The sequence below is a fragment of the Sinocyclocheilus grahami genome, unplaced genomic scaffold, assembly GCF_001515645.1.
Source record: "Sinocyclocheilus grahami isolate Dianchi unplaced genomic scaffold, SAMN03320097.WGS_v1.1 scaffold62.1, whole genome shotgun sequence".
NCBI lineage: Eukaryota > Metazoa > Chordata > Actinopteri > Cypriniformes > Cyprinidae > Sinocyclocheilus > Sinocyclocheilus grahami.
This window is the reverse complement of record NW_015505241.1, coordinates 361,038-377,359: the sequence shown is the minus strand read 5'-3', so window position 1 is coordinate 377,359 and position 16,322 is coordinate 361,038. Positions and strand designations below refer to the sequence as shown.

The 16,322-nt window shown below is 38.4% G+C and overlaps 1 protein-coding gene across 1 annotated transcript in view; it reads left to right on the top strand.

The window, feature by feature from the left end:
• Positions 1-16,322, top strand: part of LOC107584697 (protein MRVI1-like) — a 57,816-nt gene that overhangs the window by 14,709 nt on the left and 26,785 nt on the right. Inside the window, exons 6-11 of the mRNA XM_016271401.1 lie at positions 2,833-2,956; positions 5,818-6,301; positions 10,739-10,845; positions 11,692-11,803; positions 15,938-16,044; positions 16,253-16,308. Of these exons, the coding sequence (XP_016126887.1) occupies positions 2,833-2,956; positions 5,818-6,301; positions 10,739-10,845; positions 11,692-11,803; positions 15,938-16,044; positions 16,253-16,308 (990 nt within the window). The remainder of the gene's footprint in view (positions 1-2,832; positions 2,957-5,817; positions 6,302-10,738; positions 10,846-11,691; positions 11,804-15,937; positions 16,045-16,252; positions 16,309-16,322) is intronic.

Genomic DNA, 16,322 nt, shown 5'->3' with positions numbered 1-16,322 from the left:
ATTTCATTGACTCTCGCACTACACACTGTTGCACATCACCCCGGACTACATATCCCATCATTCATTGCACTGATTGCACTCAGCACGGATTGCACACAGCTGGTAACACTGATTGCACCCAGCTGTTTCATATCACTCCCTCACTATTTAACACTCACTCAGCTGTTTCATATCCCTTCCCTCTGCCGAGTATAGTTTAGCGCCTATCTTTTGATAGCTACTCTACCGAGCCCTCGTTTCCCTGCCTTAGCCTTAGCCTTAGCCTTAGCCTTAGCCTTAGCCTTAGCCTTAGCCTTAGCCTTAGCCGTTTTCTCGGTTCCTGATCTTCGCCTGGTTTCCTGGATTTCTCCCTTTAGTCTTCTCCCTTCTGATTCTGTTTGCCGTTTATCGACCTACGCTAGCCCTAGGACTATTCTTGTGTCTTGCCCGCCATATACCTGGTTGCCACTGCTTGACCCTGCCTGTGTTTCTGACCTCTCTGCTCAATAAAGCTTTGCATATGGATCCGCACATCTCACGTCTCGTCAGCCCCGTAACAGCATCATATGACCCTTTTAAAAGATATTTTGCTTTTGCAAGGATGGGAGCATTCTAGAAGCTTCTGTAACTTTCTGTAATATTCTAGTGCTTTCTGGAACATTCTAGAACATTGTGGGACTAGTCATAAAAGACAAAAATCATCCAACCCATACAAAAATTTGCCATGGTTTTAATATAGTAAAAGTGTAGTAACCATGTTTTGTTATAACCACAGTTTTACTACAAATACCATGGTTAAATAATGGTTAAGCCCTGTTCACACCAAGAACGATAACTATAAAGATAACGATATTAGTGTCCACACCAGCGGACGATATCGTCTGCCGCTTTAAAATCTCGAGCTCAGGACAGCAGGAAGGATTCTGATTGGGTGTCAATGTTTATATCGTTCATCAGATGGAAAAAATCATTCTGGAAGTGATTCCAACGATATTGTTTCTCTGTGCATTTATCGTTATAGCTGTGGTGTGGACTCTGCTATTCTTTAATATGGAGAACGATTTCTTTATCGCTATATTTATAGTTATCGTCCTTGGTGTGAACGGGCCTTTAGTGTTGCAAAACCGTGGTTAATTTGTGGTTACCATGGTTTTTGGTTTATTTGTAGTAAAATCATGATTAATTTTAGTTAGGGAATGTACACTTCTGAAGTTTTGAATGACTCGGTTTTGGTAACTGCTTATGTCAAACTGTTGTTAGCTCAGTATTATGCATGTACCATGTAATTTGTATGCATGAGTAACAGATTAGCTTGTGTAAGTTGTCAACATATTTTTTTTAGTTTTCATAAGCACTGTTAATGATACACAAAAAGCAATGTGATTTTCGTCTTCAGCATGTCAAACTTCATGAAAATAGCAAAGCAAAACAAAAAATGTATAAAAACCTTTTTTTTCGCTGTGTAATTTGTGAGACTATTGTTAAAAACATTAAAAATCTTACTGTTCAAAAATCTGATTATTCTTATAGATTGAAACAAATGTGCTTCAGCCAGAAAAAAAGAGTATGAAAAGTGCTCAGAGTCGCTGCAGAAAAAAAAAAAATTGAACAACAACAAAAACTGTAAACGTTGCTGGAGACGGGCTTATTTAAAATGAAAACTAATTTTGCCAGCAGGAGGCGCTTTTAGAGTGATAAAACTAGCGCTTTCCCCAGTAATGGCTGTAATCAAAGCAGCTCCGCTCATGAATGCTACTTTATCAGCTCAAATGAAAATGCCATCAAAACTTTTCTGAAGACAGTCAATTCCCTTCAGAGATACATTCATATAAAACACCCACGGCGTGTTATGATTTTGAAACGTGCAGTGCTCATGTTTATTCAACGAAGTCAAACGGGCACAAATAAATCAATGTATGGGAAACTGGTAATGTATATCGAAATATCGGAAATGTGTTTAAAAATCATATCACCATTATTGAAAAAAATTATATTGCGATACATATTGATATTTAATTATTGTCCAGCCCTACCTTGACCCCAGCCTTAGTCCATTCCTTGTGAAGTTCACTCAAATTCTTGAATCGATTTTGCTTGACAATCCTCATAAGGCTGCGGTTCTCTCGGTTGGTTGTGCATCTTTTTCTTCCACACTTTTTCCTTCCACTCAACTTTCTGTTAACATGCTTGGATACAGCACTCTGTGAACAGCCAGCTTCTTTGGCAATGAATGTTTATGGCTTACCCTCCTTGTGAAGGGTGTCAATGATAGTCTTCTGGACAACTGTCAGATCAGCAGTCTACCCCATGATTGTGTAGCCTAGTGAACCAAACTGAGAAACCATTTTGAAGGCTCAGGAAACCTTTGCAGGTGTTTTGAGTTAATTAGCTGATTGGCATGTCACCATATTCTAATTGGTTGAGATAGTGAATTGGTGGGTTTTTGTTAAATGTGAGCCAAAATCACACACACTACTTAAACTACTTCAGTCTGTGTGCATTGAATTTATTTAATACACGAGTTTCACAATTTGAGTTGAATTACTGAAATAAATGAACTTTTCCACGACATTCTAATTTATTGAGATGCACCTGTAGTATGAGTATAGAGCTGTTTGGTCTTGGAAGAGTTTGAGTTCATATTGAGAACTCTGACTTTTGATTGCCGACTTTGCAAATTTGACCACAGTTTAAGACAAAGTTGAGATCTCTTGTAAATTCTGCAGCCGACACGTGTCTTTTTCACAGAAGACAAGATTCCAAAAGTCTCCTCTTGGTCTCAATTTAATCTCTTTGCTTTCTAGGACAAATAAGAGATCTCATTGTCTGCCTAACAGTATTGGTTTCTTTCAGGTCTTCCATCTGTGGGAGCGCTTACCCTACAGAGTCCTGCTTTAATCTGTACTGAGAGCTCTTTGCCGGGACCGTCAGCTTGTGAGGAGCCCACGCCGCACAACAGACAGGAGAATGTAGCTGGGTCAGTGTTTACATTCCTTCACTTCTTACAGGACAAGGCTTGTGTGTGTTTATGTAAAATCCTCACACAAAGATGATCCAGCGTGAGGTGAGACTGTGCAGGAGCACCAGAGTTTATACTGTCACCCACCGTGGCCCCAATAAATTACTTTGACTTCCAACTGATACGTGTAAACCCTTTTAGCGTGGACCAATAACCCAAAGGACACATTCTTCTTAGGTAATGCAATAGAGAAACATGTATTTTTCCACTATTAGTTTGCTACACTAAATGTCTAGGGACCAAAATATCGTAGAGACCTCGACTGAGCCCTTTTGACTTGGATATACTTGGAACTACTTGGGGTGCTTTCACACCTGTAGATCAGTGCTTTGTTCCGAAACTTTGGTCAAAGTTCCACGGTTTATTTCCACTTAGCTGTCACGGCTGTCGTCCATCAGGATGGAATGACAACAGCTTCGTGGGCTTATTGTTGGATTTTTTTTGTAGCTGTAGATATATTCATTTATCATTTTGAGCAGGAGTCCATGATTCATCGGGAAAACATTTTTTTAAATGCACCTACTACGAAGAAGAGCAATAAAACGACATTATAAAATGAAAAAGTGCGCTTTGATTTTGATTGGCGAATACGTGCTCACCCACAGACATTCACAGGTTCTTTTTGAGGTATTAGCAAAACAACAAAGCTAATGCTTTTCACAGAACTTATGTAGTTACCCATCATACATTGTGATATAGCCTGGTTCGTTGGTCCTTTGGATCGGATTGCTTTCTCTCTACAACCGAACCGCTCCAGAGTTCGTTTTCAATCGAGCCGAGACCACCTCGTTCAGGCGATCTCGGACCGATTGTTTTGACTGATTGCGGATCCGAGCACGATTGCCATGTTCACATATGCCCAAATGAACCGAGCTAAGGGGGGAAATGCACCAGGTTCCGAAACAACGGGCCAGGTGTGAAAGCACCCTTAGAAACTACCCAGAGTGCTGTATGCCATTTTACAAAATCTTGATTGGTTTTTTGGGTTATACGAGAAAATCTTTTCATGCTTGATTGTTCTGAAAACACATTATTTTTCACATTTTACATTATTGCAGTATCTCTCTTCCCAGTCTGTCTCAAATGACCCGTTTAGTTCCTGTTTCGATGATACAAAATGTGCTCTGATTGGTTAGCTGGCCCAGTATGTTGTGATTGGTGAACCGCTTTGAGTGTGTTCCAGAAATAACACGCCCCTTACCGTAACTAGTTTCATCTGCTCAGCTGTAAATATTAACAATGTTGTAAATTTTGCCAAATCAGTCTCAGAAAAAATGGTACAATAGCTGTTACTGGGCCCAGCACCTTTTCAAAAGGTACTAATATGTACCATTTATGTACTAATATGGACAGTTGAGGTACTAATATGTACCTTTAAGGTACCAATATGCACCCAATATGCATACATTTTGAAAGGGTAGTGCCCCAGTGACAGCTTTTGTACCTTTATTTCTGAGGGTGTACTAGTTCAAGCCCGATTCAGACCCTGAGAATGTTTATGAACAAGAGGATCATGCAGAACTTTTGCAAACACTGATTTTACAGGATGTTTTAGATTGGGTTTTTTGTGTGCGTGTAATTTTCGTATACATTTTAGATACAATGTTATACGCCATTTAAAAGTAACTGCCGTTACTGTATATAGCAAAAGGGTTAGTACAACATGATCCTGGATCAACATCCCATTCAACCAATCAAAATTAAGGAATACATTTACAGGAAATGTTTTAGACTTACAACAAGGGTTAGGTGCTTCTGCACCCCTGTTATTCAGCTAACATTTCCCTCTGATTTTTGGGATAAATTATAGGTAGGGTTAGGTGTAGGGGTAGGGATAGTGTTAGGTCTGTGTTTTTGGACAGTAATGTTGTTCCAGGATCAACAAAAGATGTTGATCCAGGAACATGTCTGATTTGGCCAAATCACGGCGACCATGGGAAAAGCATCTCTTCGCATGACAACAACACGCTACTACAGCAGCTCTTCTTTGTCTTCTCTAGTGCAGCTCAACCAGTCCTCGCCCACTTGTTTTGCGTATTCTGTCGGTGGGAATTATTTAAATGAGTGACTTTATAACGCCACAATATCTGGAAGGAGTGTGTTGTAGTCCGCTGTAGCCGTTTGTTGTCGTTTATGAAAAGTTTTTTCTGATAAAGAGAATATCTCCATTTAGAGTGGAGTTTGAGCTTTGTAACCTTGCAGATCTTTATTTTGTTGTTGTTGTTCTCAAATAGCAACACCACACACTACCTAAACTTGAAAAGTGAAAAAACTTAATAGGACCCTTTTAATAACTACTAAGCAACCACTGGAACACCTCAATACACATTTTCAGACCCTGAATCTCTTTAACTACAGAGCAACCACCAGGACACCCTAGTAACCACCTACTACTCACCCAAGAATCTTAGCAACCATCCAGATATCATAATATGCACCTAATTAAAAGGATTCTAGTTAAAGGGATACTCCACCCAAAAATGAAAATTCCACTCCACCCTCAAGTTGTTTCAAACTTGCATGAGTTTCTTTCTTCTGTTGAACTTAAAATAAGATATTTTGAAGAATGTTGGATACCAAACAGCTCCTGATCTCCACTTACCTCCACAGTATGGAAAAAAGTACTGTGGAAGTCAGTGAGCCCGGTTTCATTGTGCCAAGTTTGGCATGGGCAAATACCACTCCCATTTTCTTTCATAAAATTTAAAAATCTGGTTGTATTTGAATTAATATGCAGTATATTGGTATGCTACATTGTTCTAGATTGTGCATAGGTTATGGAAAGTAAGTGAGTTGTTTTGATCTTTGTTTTCCTTTAGGTTAGACCGGCCAGCAAGCAATGACATCTTCCTCTCAGAGTCAGAGGCTATTAGGAACACCTTAGCTGTAAAGGAGGAAACGTGCAGGAGTCTAAATAAAGTAGAGACTGGATGTGCAGGAACTGAGCTACAAAACAGTAGAAGACAAATAGAGAGTTCTGGGAAGTGCCAAAAATCAGAACATAGCAGCAGGACAGAGGCCTTAAAACTTCTGAACCAAGGGCAGCCTTCCAAGTCAGCGGACGTCTGGGATAATCAAGGATTCAATTCATCAGGGGAGACCCAAGTAGAGGAGACTGGGAGTTGTCAAGAGGGAAGAGGAGATTTAGAATGCACTGGGAGGAGTCAAGCGGAATCCAAAAGCAGTGGACAGAGTCAAGCAAGGACAGGGAACAGTGAGACTCAAGAGGAACGCAAAACAAGTGACTCAGAAACATCAAAGAATCCAAGTGTCCAAGGTGAAGATCTAACTGACACTCCAGGGGTGAGTTACATCCATTATCAAACAGTTTGTTGAACCATATCATTTCATTTGGTACGATTCACTGTCCGCAATGAGCCATGCACCTTGGATATATGTATTGATAAAAACACATTGTTTATTGAGAATTCCTTCATTTAATTCTCTGTACGCCTCTGGAATCAATTGCCTTTAAAAAAAAAAAACTCAGTAATACTCCATCCTTCTTTTTAACCTGGACTCGAGAATGTTTTTCCCATTTAAGGTATGCATCCTTCCCAGTGTTTTGGTTCTAATATAACCCCATTTGAGGGAGGGGTGTTGAGTATTTTTGTATCATCTAGGATGGGGTAGGCAGTTCTGTTCTTGCAGGGCCACCTTCCTGCAGAGTTTAGCTGCAACCTATTTAGGCGTAGCTGAACCAGCCAATCAAAGTCCTCAGGATGAATAAAAACCTCCAAGTAGGTGTATTAGGATGGGTTGAAGCTAAATTCTGCAGGATGTTGGCCCTTCAGGACCATGATTAGACAGCCCTGAGGTAGGAAGAAGAATAGCACATCTCAAACTGGCTTGTGCTTCCATTGATGCCATTTTAAGCATTTAATGATGCTTGTTTGGGCAAAATCAGTTTTACTAATACTTTTATGTGTTAAAATAAAATGCATAACATCCCATTTGTGCTACAGACATGATTGATGCCTCAAAATGTGCACCTGGCTGAAGTGAGGTACTCTGAGGAAACGTGGAAAAAATTTGAAAAGCAAGGCATCCTAAACCATTTTTAATCAAAATGAATGTTGATTAATAGAATACATATAAAAATATTTTTGTGTTTTGTCGCTGCGATTTGGGGAAACGGCTCGTCATATATTCTGGCTGTGGCTTTACAAACAAACATGTCCATGACATTAAATCTAGTCTAGCGCAAAGTATGCAAAAACTCCTGCTATAATCACTGAAGCTACGAAGTGAATCTTTTTATTTACATTGTTTTTGCACTATGTTTTTTATTATGAGTGCAACGAATTCAATCAGTGAGCGCGCACACACTCAACAACAACTCCGGAGTTTTCAGCATTTACTCTGATTGGCCATCGCATTCCTAAGCTCAGCGGAAACACGTTTGATTGGTCATAAGGTTCAATGCTGCAAAAAAACAATGCGTAAAAAGTAATCTGATACAGTGTGTGAGCGAATCAAAATGTAATTTCGTGAACAGATACTTTGCATTCATTTTCACATTCATTTTCAGTTGTGACAGCTGTAATCGATTGTTTAAATGTGCAGGGGCACAAATGTTTTGCCCCCTTTTTGGCCCTAAATTTTGCCTCTTTAACTTGAATTTGTGGGGCATTTTTGTTAATCTTGGTAGCATTTTTGCCACAAGCCCCCGTTAATTTCTGACCCTGGTTGTAACTAAACTACAGGTCAGTGGCCTTCCAGGATCAGGATTGGACACTTCTGAGAGAAGAAAATATCAGCTGACCAATAGCTTCGCATAGCATCCCAAACATATGGAACTGTTGCCGATTGCTTGCAAACTCAAGGTTCATGATAACCTTTTGTGTGTGAGCTCCAAGTTGCAACAAAATCATAAAAGCAGTTTATTATATTGAACAATTGAATCTTTTACTATCCGGAAATTATGGTTCTGTTCTCTTGAACCCATTGAATGGGAAGGCTATTTTATCTGCAAATAGCTTTGCAAAATTTCTATGGTTCACATAAATAAAATTCACAGCTTTAGAGGAAACCTGTCCATTTGGGACTTGAGGGTAGGATCTTTTGACTGAATACCCTACCAACCACCCAGAACAAATTAGCAACCACAAAACAACTTGCTCAGAACCACATAGTAACACCCTGGCAACATCCACACACCCTAGCATTGTGGTAGCACTCACATTTTCTTTTGAAAACGTAAAAACCTATTTAGTGATGCAGCTGTAAATCCAGTGACATTTCCAGACAATATTTCATTAGTCATTTAGTCGATTCTTACGTTTTAGAGGTGTGTGGGATGAGTGATGCAGGGTTTATTTGTGCTTGTTACTAGTGAGGAGTCGGTTTTCTTCTGTACAATCATGGTCCAGTTTTATAATGACTCAAATGTGAATTCACTGCTGTGTAAACACTCTTGAGTTTCTCTTCCCTTATAAGACATTCACTAAAATAGGATTTGTCTCTGAAATTGTCTCTTATTTTGTTTGGGTGTACAGGAAGCCAAAGATAGCCTTTGTAGCATTCAGATGAGATTTAATGGAAATTGAAATGAAGGATTCTACTTTCTCCTCGATCTGTATCTTGAGACCAAGCCGTGTTTATACCACAACTCGACAGACAGATGGTTTTACACAAGTGAAACAGCCCCATTATGATTTGCTGCATTAATGACTCATGCATATTTTTAGACATTTGTTTATGATAGAGAGGTAATATAAATAGGCAAATGCTCCACTCTCATTGGCTGTTGATGTTGGTCCCATATTTATTCTGCAAATAAGAGGTTTTCTTCTCCTGATGATGACACTTTCAGATGTTGCTTTTGTTGACAGTGCTCATCACTGTAGCGGTATTTTTATATACGAGATGCCATAAGTAACTTATTTTGCTGTAGGGAAACATTTCCTCTTGAACCTCTCTTAGAGGCAGGAACATGAAGATGGGGTTTTGTGATAGGACAAATGCCAGTGGGGGGAAACATGCATATATTTTGCCAAGCAAATGTCACACTGTGGTTAAGAGGTTCCTATTCCTATACATCCCTATATATATTGTTTGCTTGCTTCTATTATCCTCATTTGTAAGTTGCTTTGGATAAAAGCATCTGCTAAATGATTAAATGTAATTTTGTAAATTCATAAGTTGAAATAATGCAAAGAATAGGCTTCAACTAAAGTATAAGTCATCGAACAACATCCTGGAAACTCACAACATGTCTGTCTTTAAGGTTTGTTATCATTATCATTTCCCTATGAAGATTTGATAATTTTACATGACATTTCCAGGTCTTGAAAACACTTTTTAAATTGGGCTACCTCATATATCCAGGGTTTTCTAGACAGTGGGAATCCTAGTTCTTTAGAGAAAATAAAACGGTTGTTAAGGGGGTAAATTAAAATAAGTTATCTTGATTTTATGTTGTTTGGACTTATTTCAATGCTTGTTTTGTTATATTTTAAACAATTTTAAGTAATCTTGAAGCCTTCTTGGAAGCAGGGCTTGAAAACAAAAAAATAATAAAATCGGTACACTCCAAGCAGAATCGATATTTTAATGTTTTTGTTCCTGCATCTTGATTTTATGTTGTTTGGACTTATTTCAATGCTTGTTTTGTTATATTTTAAACAATTTTAAGTAATCTTGAAGCCTTCTTGGAAGCAGGACTTGAAAACAAAAAAATAATAAAATCGGTACACTCCAAGCAGAATCGATATTTTAATGTTTTTGTTCCTGCATTCCTCTGTATTATTATCATTCCGAAACCGGTTTGCCTAGAAAAAATACTTCACTCGCATCAACATCATCCTTCACATCGGCTATAATAGCACAGTGAGGCGGTGGTCACGCTGAACGCAACAGATTGTACAACGGAGCAGTGCAACTTTTTATGTTTCTTTAACTGTATTTTATTTTGATAATGAACAGGCTGCAATGTCGCAAAATATGTTGTGTCTGCGTACACGTGATCTGTTGAATCCATCTTACACTATCCTCGGATAAACTCTAATGCATTGCCATTGCGACTTACCTATGATGAATTTACAGCTGAATGCGGGGGGCATTTCATTGGCTGGGTGCGTCAGCTTCACATTTGCATAGACCGTACTAATTGAATTCTTGATTGGTTGACAGCAAATTTCAAATATTAAATGGAACGATAAAATAACGTTATTAACCGGTTAATGGCCATTTCAAATTTTCGATTCTGTTAGGAACTATCAAATTTGATTTCGTTTCTGTTTCTGGTTCTGTTGCTGTCAAAATTTCGTTCGTTTCCAGTTTTCGTTTTCGTTCCTTGAACCGGTTCAGAGCCCTGCTTGGAAATTTTTCAGCCCCTCTGTTTGAGAACCACTGATCTAGTGAGAAGCGTGAGCAAAATGCTAAAATGTGTATAATGCAATTTAAACACAGCAACTTGAGTTGAACGCTTATTTGACATATTTCTTATTCAATTATCACATCAAAAATTCTACAGAAATAGGTTATTTTCCATTAAAAATTCTGATGAAGCTGAATCACTATCAGAAGGGTTAAATATCATCCATTTAATCGGTCTTTCACTATTCTCGTTGTATTCATTACAGTGCCTTAGAATTCAGTAACACGTAAGAATATGGTAATTGTACAGTACCATGATATTTCCTTCAGTGTACCATGGCACTAGTGAAGACTGTACTGTTCTGTGACTGCATAAGCTTGTTTCCTCATACATGTATGTGTTGTGTTGTGTCTGTACAGGACCAAGAGGACCCCTCTGCTGTATGTCAGTTCACACGCTCACGGGGTGAGCAAACTTCACTAAAGAGAGCTCATAGCTTTGTGACAAAGTCTGTCACTCCTTTTATCTTTTTAAAAATTCTGATGAAGCTGAATCACTATCAGAAGGGTTAAATATCATCCATTTAATCGGTCTTTCACTATTCTCGTTGTATTCATTACAGTGCCTTAGAATTCAGTAACACGTAAGAATATGGTAATTGTACAGTACCATGATATTTCCTTCAGTGTACCATGGCACTAGTGAAGACTGTACTGTTCTGTGACTGCATAAGCTTGTTTCCTCATACATGTATGTGTTGCGTTGTGTCTGTACAGGACCAAGAGGACCCCTCTGCTGTATGTCAGTTCACACGCTCACGGGGTGAGCAAACTTCACTAAAGAGAGCTCATAGCTTTGTGACAAAGTCTGTCACTCCTTTTATCTTCCCTCACACACGCTCTCAGCCCCTGCTCATCCCCACCATGCCCACTCTTCCTGAGGAAGAGGAAGATTCCCCAGAGGAGCTCGACAGTACATCCAGTTCGCCCTCCACAGTGAGTCAAACTATCTTTCACATCGCATCAGGCTACATTCACGCTGTCAGTCCAAATCTGAATATTTGTGTATCCATTCCACTCTTTCCTTCTCCGTGTTCTGCGTTGCTTTCTTTGGCAGTGGCGTTGCATTGTTATGCCTATGCCAAAAACACCAACAACAGCAACATAAAGATTCAGTGTACCATGGCACTAGTGAAGACTGTACTGTTCTGTGACTGCATAAGCTTGTTTCCTCATACATGTATGTGTTGCGTTGTGTCTGTACAGGACCAAGAGGACCCCTCTGCTGTATGTCAGTTCACACGCTCACGGGGTGAGCAAACTTCACTAAAGAGAGCTCATAGCTTTGTGACAAAGTCTGTCACTCCTTTTATCTTCCCTCACACACGCTCTCAGCCCCTGCTCATCCCCACCATGCCCACTCTTCCTGAGGAAGAGGAAGATTCCCCAGAGGAGCTCGACAGTACATCCAGTTCGCCCTCCACAGTGAGTCAAACTATCTTTCACATCGCATCAGGCTACATTCACGCTGTCAGTCCAAATCTGAATATTTGTGTATCCATAAATGGAACGATAAAATAGTGTTCTGCGTTGCTTTCTTTGGCAGTGGCGTTGCATTGTTATGCCTATGCCAAAAACACCAACAACAGCAACATAAAGATTTCATACCACAGGATTTCAATAGGATTTGATTCCACATATGAATCATAGCTAGAAATTTATTTGTAAAAATTGTATTTCATGTTTGTTTGTTTTTTTGCTAAATGTCTTATATGCAAAAGAAATGGATTTGGATCAAAAATTTGGATTTGGGCTGAATGAAAATGCATTTTCACTCTCTGACAGTAGGTGGCACTTACGAAAAAGCATAAATGCAGCGGTACACAAGTGAAGTGTGTGCTACTTTCTGACTTCTGCATGCCAAGTAAAAAAAAAGGGAGCAAAAGACTATTTACATGTTTTCAAAGAGCTGTTCAAATTTTTGCATTTACTATGGTGTTTATCAAACAAAACCAAATACAAGATTACACACACAATAGAACCAGTTCTGCTTACAAGATTCAGACTTGTGTCACCCATTTGATTACCTCTATAACTAGTCGGTCTAACAGTCCCACCAGTGGTTGCTATATAACTGACCCAATATGGCTAATCAAACACAGATTGAGTCAATTTAGTGTAACTAGTGGTGCAAAAACGACTCTCTTCACCTTCAAACACGTGCCCGAACATCACATCTGACATATGATCCCTATAAAGATGTTCATTTGAGGAGGAAGAAAGTACATGTAATCTTTTCCTGAAAGACAACATTCCACTCTCAATCAAGATTCAGATATTATCAGTACCCTAATGCCACAGAATGGACATTTGAAATCCTACTAGTTTAATAATGTCACGTTACACAGTTAGGGCCCAATGCCGAAGTTTTTTTTTATTCTTTGCTTAATGGTAGAAGAGTAAAAAGAAGTTTGAAATACATGAGCAGCAATATACACTTTGTGTATATCTGCTGGGAGCGGAATTTAGATGAATATGTAAATATGTTCTGCACACTTTCCTCTCAATAACAAAATGAACACATAACAAAAATGTGAAAACAGTAGTTAAGAAAGCATTTAATCAGTGGATATGTCTGCAGTTTATTTATATTGCACTTTATACAATAGATTGCTTTAAAGTATGCAGCTTTAAAGTGTTATTAAACAGTATTAAACTATTCAGCATGAAAAAACAATGCCAGTGTCGTTTTCAATTTACTTACAATTGATACTATAAAGCAGCTCTGCACTTTGTGTGCAAAGAAGGCGGAGCCATGTCAAAGGAGGCGGAGCTCAGGAGCAAACCTACTGTTACGTAATTGCCATGGACCAAAGGTAGTTTGAAGGTGTTCACCAGCCGGAGCAAATTTTTTCCGAAAGTTCGCTTTGGCGAGTTGTTTTGAACTCCCAGAATGAACTTCGTTTTGGCATGATTTTGTTTGAAATGACGTTACACCAGTTTGTTCTTCGATTTCGCTTGAAGTATATTAGGCTCTTTACGAATGTCTCTCTGTCATGGCCTGTGAGTGAGAAGAGCTATTGCTTCACTGACGACAAGCTTCAGGATTTACTGTTCTGTTTTCCTTTTGGAGACCACAGATCATTTCAACATCAAAGCCTGTCAGGGGTTGTTGTTTCATTATAGCCATTATGTTATTCTTGAGTGAGTACAATCCACTCATGCGGTGACTCTTAAAAGGTTGGGACTCAGATAAGGCCACTCTTTAAAATCATATTACACTTCAGTAATCTAATCCCAGAATAAAGGCCAAACAAATAAAGCTTCCACTTTGTACTGAAGTACTAAACTCAAGAACCTTAGCACGGCGTGATGGTTCTTGTGTATAAAAGTATGACAGAACTTGATGGTATGTGGCATGTTGTAAATCTCTGTCAGAGAGCACTTCCTGATGCTATTTGAATGGGGTTTTTTTTGCTCTTAGAGAATGAAATGAGATGTTACAGAACTTGATGGTATGTGGCATGTTGTAAATCTCTGTCAGAGAGCACTTCCTGATGCTATTTGAATGGGTTTTTTTTGCTCTTAGAGAATGAAATTATAATAGACTGTAACTATGGAGAGTTTTATATAATATGTATATAATTAAAGGGGTCATATGACGTTGCTAAAAAGAACATTATTTTGTGTATTTGGTGTAGTGAAATGTGTTTATGCGGTCTAAGGTTAAAACACACATAATTTTCCATATAATGTACATTATTGTTTCTCCTCTATGCATTCTGAAATGCGTAGATTTTTACAAAGCTCATCGTTCTGAAAAAGCGAGGTGTGCTGTGATTGGCCAGCTATCCAGTGCGTTGTGTTTGGCCCGAATACCTCAAGCGTGTGACGGGAATTTTACGCCCCTTAACATACTGTGATGCCGTCTCCCAGCAGGATGAGACAAAACCAATAAAACCCATTACAAATGAGGCATTTGTTGCATCCAGTGGGGACATAATTACTGATTATAATAACTCATACTGTTTTTTTACGCGTTGCGTTGTGTATCGCGCTGCGTAAACATAAAACCAGAGAATAAAAGTTACGCCTTCTTTCTTTGCGTGAACATTCGGGTGGCGTTATGCAAATCTTCCCACATAGTGATGTAGACATGTGGGGGTGTGTTAGAACGAGCCGTTTTAGGTAGGCGTGGCTGACTCTTAACTTTTATAAAGAATATCTCTTTGGATTTGAGACTTTAGTCTTTGCAACTTTACAGATCTTCTTTATGCACCAAGAGCTTGTAACACTCCAAAGAGAAAGGAAAAATTGAAATTGCATCATATAACCCCTTTAATAAAAAATCAAGTATTTACATAGATCAATTATAAATCAGTAGTTACAGAATTACGCAATAATGAAAAAAAATAAAAACAACAGTGTAATTGGACTATTGCAAAGACTAATATTTTGCTTCCTCTCGTAAAGGGGATGTTATCGCAACATGTTTTCCCCATGGGATAAAGCTAAGGGTTTTGAGCTGGTAAGCCTGGCATGTGTGAAATTGTTTGTGCAGGGGCTAAAAAAGTGGACCTGCTGCACAGTACAGTTTGGAAATTTCCCATACTGCCTCAGGACTGAATGCTGTGGTTGAAAAATCATCACATCTTACTGTTTGCTCTTAATTTATCTTCTTTGCCGCTGCAGTACTCTACAAAAAAAAATCTTAATTAGTCTTGTTTTCTGGTTGAAATATGCACTTAAGTAAGCATAGTCTGCATACAATATTAAGAATCGTTTCAGTTTATATATATATTGAATTAAGATTAAATTTTTGTGTTGGCCTTTTTTCAAGCACAAATCTAGTAGCTAGCTAGATTTATGGCTAAAATAACAAAAAGAAGCAATAAGTTAAAAAGACATTCAAACTATACTGTCTTAATGATGAGATGTGTCAGTATTTACATTTTAAATTAGACAGAAACAATTAAATATTGACTCCTAAAAATATCCAGTGTCGGCCACTACTGAAACTGAATTTAAAAACTGATAACTGTAACCGATATAGTGCTGATATGCCATGCATCCCTGACATCCCCTGTCATATTTTCTGACACAAAAATACATTTTTGCATTGTGCCAAAAATGAAAATTCTGTCATCATTTACTCACCTTCATGTTGTTCCAAACCTGTGAGTTTCTTTCTTCTATTGTACACAAAAGAAGATATTTTGAAGAATGTTGGTAACCTCCATAGCATAGAGAGAATTCTATGGAATTGCTACCAAAAACTGTTTGGTCACCTGTGTTCTTCAAAATTGAAGAAATAGAATTCAATTGAAAAAAATTTAATTATTTTGTGTTTAAAAGTTTGTTTATTATGTGCAAGTTCAAGCTTTTGTGTCACTTTTGCCTTTTTATTCCACATTTCTGTTTGTATCACGTCAGTGAGTTAAAACAGGAACAGGCCGGATCACATTTAGTTTAATGGGTACATTCCCCAATTCTTCTTGAATATGCCGAATGTGAATATTTAGCAAAATATTTTGAACTCTTCAAAGTAAAAGTGTCAGTTTAAAAAATTTAAAACCCTCAGCCTCACTGCTCTCCAAGAATGTGACCTTTTTTTTGTAGTATGCTCCAGTTGAAAGCAAGAGGGTGAATGTAACCATGACTCCACCAGCTATTGTGCTTCCAAGACAAGTCAGCAAGCAAGAGCCCTGTCCTCTGGAGAAAGCAAGGTATTCATGTCAAGAGCCATTAAAAGATTACCAAAAATCTTTATTGTCCAATCGTTAAACAGCAGTTTTAGTAATTCAGACAGTGTAAAATCTCATAAAGAGTCACTGTTTGTACTTTAGCTGAATATAAACCTGCTCGGTTTTGTTTAGAATGTGTTGGTTTAATGTTGGTTTAATGTTTTGTTTTAATCTGTGTCAAACCACACAGCCCTAGGCCTCGTCTCTCCCGAAACTCTGCATCTTCATGTCCCATCACCGCAGTGGGTACGTTCAACTAC